Source organism: Oncorhynchus masou, chromosome 12 (genome assembly GCF_036934945.1).
Source record: "Oncorhynchus masou masou isolate Uvic2021 chromosome 12, UVic_Omas_1.1, whole genome shotgun sequence".
Classification (NCBI taxonomy): domain Eukaryota; kingdom Metazoa; phylum Chordata; class Actinopteri; order Salmoniformes; family Salmonidae; genus Oncorhynchus; species Oncorhynchus masou.
Window position 1 is genome coordinate 43,210,008 of NC_088223.1, and position 12,564 is coordinate 43,222,571.

The 12,564-nt window shown below is 39.6% G+C and overlaps 1 protein-coding gene across 1 annotated transcript in view; it reads left to right on the plus strand.

Annotated features, from left to right (window-relative positions):
* LOC135550140 (sodium/hydrogen exchanger 3-like) overlaps positions 1-12,564 on the plus strand; it is a 77,180-nt gene that overhangs the window by 16,190 nt on the left and 48,426 nt on the right. Inside the window, exons 4-5 of the mRNA XM_064980659.1 lie at positions 3,180-3,258; positions 3,875-4,052. Of these exons, the coding sequence (XP_064836731.1) occupies positions 3,180-3,258; positions 3,875-4,052 (257 nt within the window). The remainder of the gene's footprint in view (positions 1-3,179; positions 3,259-3,874; positions 4,053-12,564) is intronic.

The following is a 12,564-nucleotide window of genomic DNA, read 5'->3' on the forward strand; positions in this document are numbered from 1 at the left end:
AGACCATTGATTTTGTTGTAATGTTCGAGTTGCTCAGATATCACATGAACATACAAAAGAAAACATGGAAAAATCGATTTAATTGCAGGATATCAGCCGTAGTTGATCATACTTCATGTAAGAAAATTGACATGCAGGCTAATGAAATCATTATGGAGAGCAGACCAAGCTGTAAAAGTTTGAACCTGACCTATGGCACAATAGTTGGGCCTGTCATCCCACTGGGCACACCACGTCATTTCAATGTGGACATTTAGGTCATATTTGCTTGAGATGTTGATCAATGAGATTTCAACCATTATTAACCCACTCAAAAAGACAGACGGAGTTTGTTGAATTCCCAATGTGTTATAACACTTCTTTCAACCATCTAAAAGCACAAGCACATACCAATGGAAAAACAATGTCTTATTTTTGGTTTAGTTGTCATCTAAATATGTTTCAACCAATTTAAATGCACAGAAAATTTAAAGTGTCTTTATTTATACCACAACTTAATGTGTTATCACTGTGCTTCATCTAGAAACACAATCAATTTTGTCTAGCTAATCCAAGTTTATCATTTTAAAAGGCTAATTGATCATTAGAAAAACATTTTGCAATTATGTTAGCACAGCTGAAAACTGTAGTCCTGATGAAAGAAGCAATAAAACTGGCCTTCTTTAGAGTTTCTGGAGCATCAGCATTTGTGGGTTCAATTACAGGCTCAAAATGGCCAGAAACAAAGACCTTTCTTCTGAAACTCGTCAGTCTATTCTTGTTCGGAGAAATGAAGGCTATTCCATGTGATAAATTGCCAAGAATCTGAAGATCTCATACAACGCTGTGTACTACTCCCTTCACGGAACAGCGCAAACTGGCTCTAACTAGAATAGAAAGAGGAGTGGGAGGCCCCGGTGCACAACTGAGCAAGAGGACAAGTACATTAGCGTGTCTAGTTTGAGAAACAGATGCCTCACAAGTCTTCAACTGGCAGCTTCATTAAATAGTACCCGCAAAACACCAGTCTCAACGTCAACAGTGAAGAGGCGACTCCGGGATGCTGGCCTTCTAAGCAGAGCTCCTCTGTCCTGTGTCTGTGTTCTTTTGCCCATCTTAATCTTTTCTTTTTATTGGCCAGTCTGAGATATGGCTTTTTCTTTGCAATTCTGCCTAGAAGGACAACCATCTCTGCAGCACTCCAACAATCATGCCTTTTTGGTGGTGCCCAGATGGAAGCCACTTCTCAGTTAAAAGGCACATGACAGCCTGCTTGGAGTTTGCCAAAAGGCACCTAAAGGACTCTCAGACCACGAGAAACAAGATTCTCTGATCTGATGAAACCTAGATTGAACTCTTTGGCCTGAATGCAAAGTGTCACGTCTGGAGGAAACCTGGCACCATGGTGAAGCATGGGAGAGGCAGCATCATACTATGGGGAAGCTTGAAACCCTAGGCATACAGTATATGTATTGTCTATTTTAGTTGGATCCTGGGTTGAAACACACTATATATACACAAAAGTATGTGGACACCCCTACAAATTCTGGATTCGGCTGTTTCAGCAATACCCGTTGCTGACAGGCGTATAAAATTGTGCACATAGCCATGCAATCTCCAGTAGACAAACATTGACAGTAGAAAAGCCTTACTGAAGAGCTCAGTGAATTTCAACGTGGCACTGTCATGACGCCACCTTTCCAAATAGTCAGTTCATCAAATTCCTGCCCTACTAGAGCTGTCCCCGTCAACTGGAAGTGATGTTATTGTGATGTGGAAACTTAAATTATATTTAAAAAATGTAGATATGAACACACTAGTAATAGATAATTTGTTGTATCGCTGAGAAAAGGGGACACAGTCTTCCAGTCATCCACTGCTCCACACACATGAACTGAAATTTGGCTAACTATTAGAGGTTTAGCAACCATAGCTGTAGATAGATCAACTTTCCAGTAGGAGGTGCTGCCTGGCATTAACTTTTCTGATATTGGATATAATGTTGAAGATTTGACTTTGTTTCAGGTACAAATTCGACATATTTTATACAAGGTTTATCTATGTTGAAAATGGGTTACCATAATGACATAATCCTGGGGTGGAAATGTCACCCTCAAATCAACAGTTGTTGACTTTTTACAAATCCAATATAATTTCCACGTAGATTCCACATCACAATTTGTTGACAAATTACATTGAACATTAATTCAAATTTTTTTGTGCCCAGTGGGATTGTATTTAAGTAAAAGTTTTACCCTCAATTCAATCTTTGCAACGCTGGTTGAAATTAGATCAACCAGTACTGTTTTCATAACTTTTGCAAATCTAAATGTGTTTTATGCTCATATTCCATATCACAATACATTGATAAATTACATCGAAACAATGCTGATTCAACCTTTTTTGACATTTTGTGCATAAGGCGCTCTAACCGTATTTGTCCCATGATGCAGCCTAAGGTTGATAAAAAATATATATTGCACTCTAAGTGTTTTTAAATCTACGCATGGGTTTTGAAACAGATGAATATGCAGATGCATCTCCATTCTGAACACCTTCTCTATAAGCTACATACTAATGTTGTGCCAAACAAATTCAGTATTTAAAGGGATTTAGATAAATGAACCGAAAAACTCCTTGATCAAATTGGTAGGCCACCCAGTGGGTGTGTTTTCTGGCATTTAATTAAATGTATTCAGTGCTCACAAGGGTGCCACACACACAAACCTTGTTACACACGTGCATAGGGTAAGTCTGAATATGTCCCTTGGTATGGAATAGGGTGCCATTTGGGACACAGTTAATGTGTATACTACAGTTTTTTGCAAAACACATTCACTTAACTTTTTGTAATGTGTTAAATAAGAAGTATGTGGACTTCCAAGTGTAATGACATTCATCATTGGAAACCTTAACCCGACAAATGAAGTAACAAAGGCAATACACAAGACAAGGCACGTTGACTGAACTGCACCGGTCAGTCACATGCTTTACTCCAGAGAATGCTGTCTGTTTGTAGGCCTATATAACATAACTCATATACAAATAGTCCAAGAATACCATTTTAAATCTAATGGATTATATTACACAATTGATTCAATTAATTGTAACACATTAAATAATGTAATGTTCAATTTATTTGGTTGCTTAACCCCCCAACTCCTTAGTGACCGGTCATCTTTATTTCCATGCTCCCTCAGGTGCTGTTCAATGTGTTTGATGCATTTGTGTCGCTTGGAGGGTCACAAATCGACGCTGTAGAGATCATCAAAGGCATAAGTGAGTAAGAGCGCCACACCATGGCTACGTCCAAAATTGCACTCTTATTCCTTATGTATTACAATTATTTTACATTTGACATTTGAGTAATTTAGGAGACACTCTTATCTAGAACAACTTACAGTAGTGAGTGCATACATTTTTTCCAACTTCCTTATATAGTGCACTTATCTGTAAGGAATAAGGTGCCAGTGTTTGATTCTCAGAGCCCGTCAGATAGTCAATAGGTACAGCTTATTGTACCATCTTTAAGCAAACTGTAAAGGTAATGCAACAAGCAATAGAGTATGTAATCTGTCTAACCCAGGGGTAGGGAACCCTGGTCCTGGAGAGCGTTTTTTATTTAATCGACCTGGAAGACCAGGTATGTTAAATTTAGAACTGATAAATAAGCTCAGTTGGTCAGGTTGGGAAAAAGTTGGGAAAAAGTCCTGCATTACCTGAGGCTTTCCAGGAACAGAGTTGCATACCCCTGGTCTAACCAACATTTTATGTATTCATTTAATAATTACTTACTTTGTTCCCGGTTTGCCCCTATATGTCCTTCTGACTCTATTCTTCTTCCTCCTCCTCTTTCTTTTATCACCTTCCTCTCTTCCTCCTCTGCTCTGTGTAGTCTCATTCTTCGTGGTGGCGGTTGGAGGCTCCCTGGTTGGTGTCGTCTTTGCTCTGCTGATCTCGCTCCTAACCAGATGCACCAAGAACATCCAGATTATCGAGCCAGGCTTCATCTTCGTCCTGGGCTACCTCTCTTACCTCACAGCCGAGATGCTCTCCCTATCCGCTATCCTGTCGTAAGTCTTTCTGACTGTTATGTTGATTTATTAGGCCATTTACTATATACCCTTTCTGTTAGGTTTTCAGTGGAACACCCCTAAACATGATATTTCCACTTACCTTGCCTTAGTTTTTAGATATGTGTTTCAGTTACTTAGTACACTCTTAGAAAAAAATGAGTTATTGTAGGGAAGTCGGCTGACTAAAGACCAGGCCAATTCCAAATGCCTAGCAGTTGGCAGACCATACCCACACATCTACAACGGTAGAGATGAAAAGACGTGACACTACCCAGCAAATCTTTTCCCCCATTCCCAATGCACTTTGGATTAAGGCTTCTGCATACTTCCCAGACAAAACAGTTTGGAAGAGTTTGTGCATATATTATGATAATATTTTGTGACGTTATTGTTTGTTTTGGACTTTTTGGCTATTCGGTCACACCAATTTGGCCGAAGTCGGTAGCCATAGTCTATGCACCTTTTTTGGTGATTGGTCAACAGTAGGGATTCTTCAATAAAGACTTGGGTGTCATTCAACGAGAGAACTCGATTTCATGCACATTTTTTTCATTGAGAAATGCTGCACCAAACATCTTAGGTGTAAAATTGCGTAACTAAGATCTCCTTGGCAAAAAGGTCAAAATTAATGACAGATTTCTTGAGTTACCTTATATTAATTCGGACTATTTTGAGGATGGTTATGGCATCTCAAAATGGACAAACAGTGCTATTGTCACTTTTTTCTCGTTTTTCAAGGGAAGGTCTTTTAAGGGAGTATGCAAGCTCATGGTTCGTGTGAAGCTTACTGAAGTATACTGATGCCTTTACAAGATAACAGTCCAGAGGGCCATTACATGGCAGAACATCCACTTCACACGTTCTATCCAAGACAGGGTGACACAGTAATAGCAGGGGCCCGCCAAATGGTTTGCCCTGCTCTAAAAGGACAGAATCCAGACCATTCAAATGGAATCAGGAAAACATTATTGTTAACAGCAAAAACCTTGCTTTTTGGGAGAAATCATTACATAAGGATCCAGGCTTGGGGGCAAGAAGTGTACTGATGCATGCTATGATGATTGTGTGCTGTAGAAATGCTAAATTATATTGTGTATTCTAAACTTCGTGAATAACTTCTATTTCAAAGAGAGCAGGTCATGTTTTGTATCATTATGTAGGGACATTATGCCCTGAACAATGACCCACCTTTCCCGGTTGTAAAAAGGATTTATCCATCAATAATGGAACAATAATAAATTCCCTAATGAAAGGAACTCTGCTCCCTGGGGCTGAGTGCATCTCCTGCTAAGCGGGACCACAGAATGTTTCAGCCAATCAGGCAAGGAGCCTCAGCACCTAGCCTCGCCCGCACTGTCCATTCGACCTGAACAATAAAAGTGTGGCTCGAATAATAGCCACTGCCGACCAAAATCCTTCTGCTGCCCGGACATCAGCGTAGTTGGTAACTGGAAAGCGCCCCTTGCTTATTGATCCCCTCGATCTCAATGAGTGGTGGCCAAACACCAATATTGGATTTTTAATGTCACAATGGCTCTCACAATAAAGATTGCAGATTACACACCTGTTTTTAGGGTAATGTAATATACTTTTGATTCAAATCCAATTGCCTTTTACTTCCCTTGAGGCATCTTTGTAATGTAAGATATGAGGATGACTCACCATTATGTGGAATAGTAAGAAATGAAAGTTCCGGCCTTATAAACAAACTATTTCATGCAGAAAGCACACTAATCAACATTAAAAAACAAAACTTCAAACACTTCTTAATGCTAGTCATTAAACTCTAACATCCAGTAATGTCTCCATTATAAAAAATAATATATTATGCCCACATCTAGAGACGAACAACAATGAAAGAAGTTGTAACAGCCCATAGATGTTGCAGAAGGGAGGGAGAGGGGAGGAAAGTCATGCGCGGCGGCCTGAGGCAGGAGAGAAATAGTTATCGTTAAAATGTTCTCGTTAACAAAAAACATCACTGTACTCTGAGAAATGAACCAGACTTTAGCATCCTCACACGGGCATCACCATAATGTAGCGGAGTGGCCTAACATTATTATAATGTCTAATTATTTGGGTAATTAATTATGGAATATAAAATATGTATTGAATAAAAATATGATTTGAATGGATTGCCAAGAGTGTGCAAAGCTGTCATCAAGGCAAAGGGTGACTACTTTGAAGAATCTCAAATATAAAATATATTTTGATTTGTTTAACACTTTTTTGGTTCCTTGGTCAAAGACGTATAAGGTTTTCAAAGTAGCAATTACAATTCCCTAAAATACTTTTTTATGTTAATTTGAGTGTCACCTATGCCCTTTTTTTAGTTATATTCAACAATAAAGCCAATAATTCACTTTTATTGTGATTCATATGAATGTACCCTAGTAAAATGTCATTCAGTATCACACTAAGTGGTAATAAAAATATAAACATTGTAGGCCCATTTTTCACAATCACAAGGTTATACCATGCTTAGACATGGCAGAAATATAACTACCCAGAGAGAAATTACATTTTATTTTGAATACAACATATTTGATGTGTCACGGGTACAACTAAATTTCTTTTACAAAAACTTCCTGCCTTACTGAAAGAAAATCTAAAATCTAAGCAAATAGCTTTCACTTCATCCTTTGACATTTGTTTTTGCCTCTTGAGTCAACAAAACAAAGTTATTGTATTTTAATATAAAATACTGGTGTTATATTGTATGACAATATTTTGTTACCCTGAATGACACATACAGTGGGGCAAAAAAGTATTTATTCAGCCACCAATTGTGCAAGTTCTCCCACTTAAAAAGATGAGAGAGGCCTGTAATTTTCATCATAGGTACACTTCAACTATGACAGACAAAATGAGGAAAACATATCCAGAAAATCATATTGCAGGATTTTTTATGAATTTATTTGCAAATTATGGTGGAAAATAAGTATTTGGTCAATAACAAAAAGTTTATCTCAATACTTTGTTATCTACCCTTTGTTGGCAATGACAGAAGAAGTTTGGGAGAATGTCATATGGTCAGATGAAACCGAAATAGAACTTTTTGGTAAAAACTCAACTCGTCGTGTTTGGAGGACAAAGAATGCTGAGTTGCATCAAAGAACACCATACTTACTGTGAAGCATGGGGGTGGAAACATCATGCTTTGGGGCTGTTTTTCTACAAAGGGACCAGGACGACTGATCCGTGTAAAGGAACAAATGAATGGGGCCATGTATCGTGAGATTTTGAGTGAAAACCTCCTTCCATCAGCAAGGGCATTGAAGATTAAACGTGGCTGGGTCTTTCAGCATGACAATGATCCCAAACACACCGCCCGGGCAATGAAGGAGTGGCTTCGTAAGAAGCATTTCAAGGTCCTGGAGTGGCCTAGCCAGTCTCCAGATCTCAACCCCGTAGAAAATCTTTGGAGGGAGTTGAAAGTCTGTGTTGCCCATCAACAGCCCCAAAACATCACTGCTCTAGAGGAGATCTGCATGGAGGAATGGGCCAAAATACCAGCAACAGTGTGTGAAAACCTTATGAAGACTTACAGAAAACGTTTGACCTCTGTCATTGCCAACAAAGGGTAGATAACAAAGTATTGAGATAAATACGTATTTGGTCAATAACAAAAGTTTTCCACCATAATTTGAAAATAAATTAATTAAAAATCCTACAATGTGATTTTCTGGATTTTTTTGTGCTAATTTTGTCTGTCATAGGTGAAGTGTACCTATGATGAAAATTACAGGCCTCTCTCGTCTTTTTAAGTGGGAGAACTTGCACAATTGGTGGCTGACTAAATACTTTTTTGCCCCACTGTATCACTATGGCCCACAAACATTGATTAAATGTGATTCCTTCAGAAATAACAATAATGATCCTGCGGACTATTATTAGTAGCAGCAATAGTATTTTTCAAGGACTCAGATGATTGCTCTCATCTCTGAAGGTGCAGGTGCAGGTTCATGTTGTACTTGTACAAGTTGTTCAGGAGGCTGCTCAAAATAGTTTCCTTCAGTGGATACTATGGTTAAGTTCATCACCAGATTTATTTGTTTGATTTTTTGACGGCGCAAACGCTAACACAATTATGCCATGGGTGTTCATTTATATTTTTAGGATGAATTTAAAAAACACTTTTGTCATTAGAATTTTAACCTGGACAGTTACACTGAAGGACATTTTGATGCTTTAGAGCTCAATAACTCCCTTCATTTAATAGTTTGCGACAAATATTTCTGGGTCAAAAGAAGGGTAAGAGTTTAAGAGTGATTTAATATTATATTTATACGTATTTATCTTTTTGTGTTAAATGAATGGCCTTCGGACACCAAATGTACATGTCTCGTCTTTGACCCTACTACATGATTCCTTATGTGTTATTTCATAATTTTGATGTCTTCACTATTATTCCACAATGTAGAAATAGCAAAAATAAAGGAAAAACCCTTGAATGAGTAGGTGTGTCCAAACTACAGTAAACGGGGCCACACCCATCATTTAAGTCAATGGGAAACATTCTTAGCAAGTAGTTGTCATAAACCGCAGGTGTCACAATTATAATCTGAAGGTTCTGTAGACTTCTTTAATGACAAGCCGGATTCGAAATCTCAGAGACAGTGATATTTTTTGTTGATGTATTTTATTGATCATTATTATTGATCTACCTACAGTGAAACCGCTCAACATTTACATTATATTCAGTTATCTAACAGACTACCATCCAAAGCAAACCACAGGAGCAGCCAGGGTCAGGCGTCCCGCCCAAGAGCATGTCAACAGCTCTCCCATCAAGTCAAAATGGGATCTGAACCAGCAACCTATTGGCCACCGGCTCAAGCTCCCAACCGCCAGGCCACCAACTATCCAAGATCCCCCAACAGTTACCTGAGAGCTGCCCCTCAACCATCCTAGACCATTGTAGCTCAATTCCATTGTAGTTCAATCTCTCGGGTCCCTGTTCAAACAGTTACAGGTCGGCGTCTTCGTCCAACTGAGATCAAAGCGAAATAAAATGACGATCTGGCTCCCTGTGGTGTAAAACCCTTTTGGTTCCTTTGGAAGTGAGTAGCAGTAAAGGAGCAACCTCTCAAATTCTTTTGTCACACATTAACCGTGGGGCGGCAGGGTAGCCTAGTGGTTAGAGCGTTGGACTAGCAACCGGAAGGTTACAAGTTCAAACCTCTGAGCTGACAAGGTACGTTCTGCCCCTGAACAGGCAGTTAACCCACTGTTCTTAGGCCGTCATTGAAAATAAGAATTTGTTCTTAACTGACTTGCCTAGTTAAATAAAGGTAAAAAAATAAAATAAACAAATATATTAAAAAAAACTGTACCCTAGATAACTGTAAGCTCTTCTCTAGTCCTCTATAGTCGAACATTGTCATCATGGATAACTTGACTGCCACTGAAATCATTGTAGCAGATTTGACCTCTACGGCAAATCCGTGTTATGTGGAAACACTAGAAGAATTAATTCAATCAATCAGACCGCACAGGATATCATCACAGGCGCTTCAGACCAGACCCTCATTTAACCAGCCCTAAAGGAAGTAGATGGGGCCAGAGGATAAGAAACTAGCCAAGTAATAAGCAGTTATCGAGAAACAGAAAGGTGAACTACTACTAGCCCAATTGCAGAATAAAGAGTTCAAAGGATCCAAAGACACTCTGCAAATTGAGCTGAATGAACGAATGGCTCAAGCCCAGCAAACAAAGAAAGAAAATTACACACTCAAACAAGAACATGATACCTTACAGAACTCGGTACTAGTTAGAGGAGGAGCACAAAGACATGACTAGACAACTGGATGGCAGGACTGAAAGACTGACGCACAGAGAGTTAAGGAGGAACACACTGCACAAATAGCATTTTTGGCCGAGTCTAGAGAAGCACATGCATCTGGACTCTCTGGGTCGTAAAGTACAATGACTTATGGCCGTAATGCTCACTCCCCAGGAAACTGAAGGGACATTGGAATTGGAGCAAAACGTTATCCTAAAATCCAATAAGAAAGCAGAAAGACTCTCAAGGGAGTTACAAGAGATTGAAGCAGACAATGCTATGGAAATGGAAAAGGGAAGCCTACAGGCTGCATGAGAAAATCGTGGTTTTACAGAATAAGTATGAACAGGCCAAAGGCGAGCAACAAAACTGGGTATACAAATCCCGGACATCCAACTTAAAACAAAGCCAACTGACCACTGACCTAATTGTCACCTCACAGGAACCTCTCATACCCACAGGAAACGTTGACGGCCATGCTATGGGCGACAATATCTACCCAGGTAATGGTGAGCCCAGAGAAAGAAAGGGTACATCAACGACAAATCTCCACACTTCTCCACACAACAGCGATACTGACTCTGAAGGGAAAAACCCAGTCCCTAAGAAGCGTCGCTCAACCAGTAAGGAGGAACCATGAGCCTACCAAATAATGCTAAACCAACTGAACAAGGAGTATAGATCAGTGGTTCCCAAGCTTTTTATAGTCCCATACCCCTTCAAACATTCAACCTCCAGCTGCATACCCCCTTTAGCACCAGGGTCAGTGCACTCTCAAATGTTTTATTTGCCATCATTGTATGCCTGCCACACACACACACTATACGATACATTTATTAAACATAAGAATGAGTGTGAGTTTTTGTCACAACCCAGTTCGTGGGAAGTGACAAAGAGCTCTTAGCGACCAGGGCACAAATAATAATTTTGCTGTTTATTTAACCATCTTACATATAAAACCGTATTTGTTAATCGAAAATTGTGAATAACTCACCACAGGTTAATGAGAAGGGTGTGCTTGAAAGGATGCACATAACTCTGCAATGTTGGGTTGTTTTGGAGAGAATCTCAGTCTTAAATCATTACCCACACACAGTCTGTTCCTGTATTTAGTTTTCATGCTAGTGAGGGCAGAGAATTCCAATTTCGGCGCAGGACACCGGGCGGACACCTGGTAAATGTAGTCTCTTATGGTCAATCTTCCAATGATATGCCTACAAATACGTCACAATGCTGCAGACGCCTTGGGGAAACGACAGAAAGGGCAGACTTACTCCTCTCGCATTCACAGCCATATAAGGAGACAACGGAAAACAGAGCCTCAAAAATCCTGCTCATTTCCTGGATGCCGTCTCATCTTGGTTTTGCCTGAAGCTCACGTTCTAGGGCACGCACAGAAAATATCTTTGCAGTTCTGGAAACGTCAGAGTGTTTTCTTTCCAAAGCTACCAATTATATGCATAGTCGAGCATCTTTTGGTGACAAAATATCTTGTTTAAAACGGGAACGTTTTTCATCCAAAAATGAAATTGCGCCCCTAGAGTTTCAACAGGTTAACAGTGTGATTATCCAAGGCAGGGTACTCTGAGCGCAGCCCAATCCAGAAATCTGGCAGTGGCTTCTGATTAACCACCAACAGAACCACTTGTTGCAATTTCGATGAGGCTCTCTTGTTCAGATATCGGTAAGTTGACTGGAGGCAGGGCTTGGAAGGGATAACGATTCCAGTTGGTTGTGCCATCTGTTTCGGGAAAGTACCTGCGTAATTGCGCACCCAACTCACTCAGGTGCTTCGCTATATCACTTTTGATATTGTCCGTAAGCTTGAGTTCATTTGCACACAAAAAAATCATACAAAGATGGAAAGACCTGTGTGTTGTCCATGTTAATGCAGACAAAGAGCTCCAACTTCTTAATCATAGCCTCAATTTTGTCCCGCACATTGAATATAGTTGCGGAGAGTCCCTGTAATTCTAGATTCAGATCATTTAGACGAGAAAAAACATCACCCAGATATGTCCAGTCATGTGAGAAACCCGTCATCATGCAAGCGGTCAGACAAGTGAAAATTATGTTCATTTAAAAAAAAACTTTAAGCTCGTCTCTCAAGTCAACATTTTTTGTCAATACGCACGCCTTGATAACCAGCGCACTTCTGTATGTTGTAAAAGTGTTACACGGTCACTGCCCTTATCATTGCATAATGCAGAAAATACACGAGAGTTAACAAAGTTAACCATTTTCACTGTAGTGTCCAAACGTCTATCAAGCTGCAGGCATTCCCTTGGCAGCAAGAGCCTCTCGGTGGATGCAGCATTGTACCCAAGTGGCATCAGGTGCAACTGCTTGCACGTGCGTTACCACTCGACTATGTCTCCCTGTCATGGCTTTTGCGCCATTAGTATAGATACCAACATGAGCAACAGCTACGTTTGGCTAGATTAGTGGAATTCCCACGAGAGAGTAACGGTTAATGTGATTGGATATTAATTATTTGACTACCTGTATTTGACATTGTGTTGTTATTTTGCTGAACACTAGATTGTTTAATTTTATTTTTGGCAGTGAAACAACTCAACCAAATGTATAGCCTGTTGGAAAATATAAATACAAATTTGAAGATTTTTTTCTGGAATATATCATTTTTAATGCGAATCACATTTTATTTAGCAAACCCTCGACAGCATTGCGCTTAACCCTGTTTGGGAATACCTGGTGTAGATC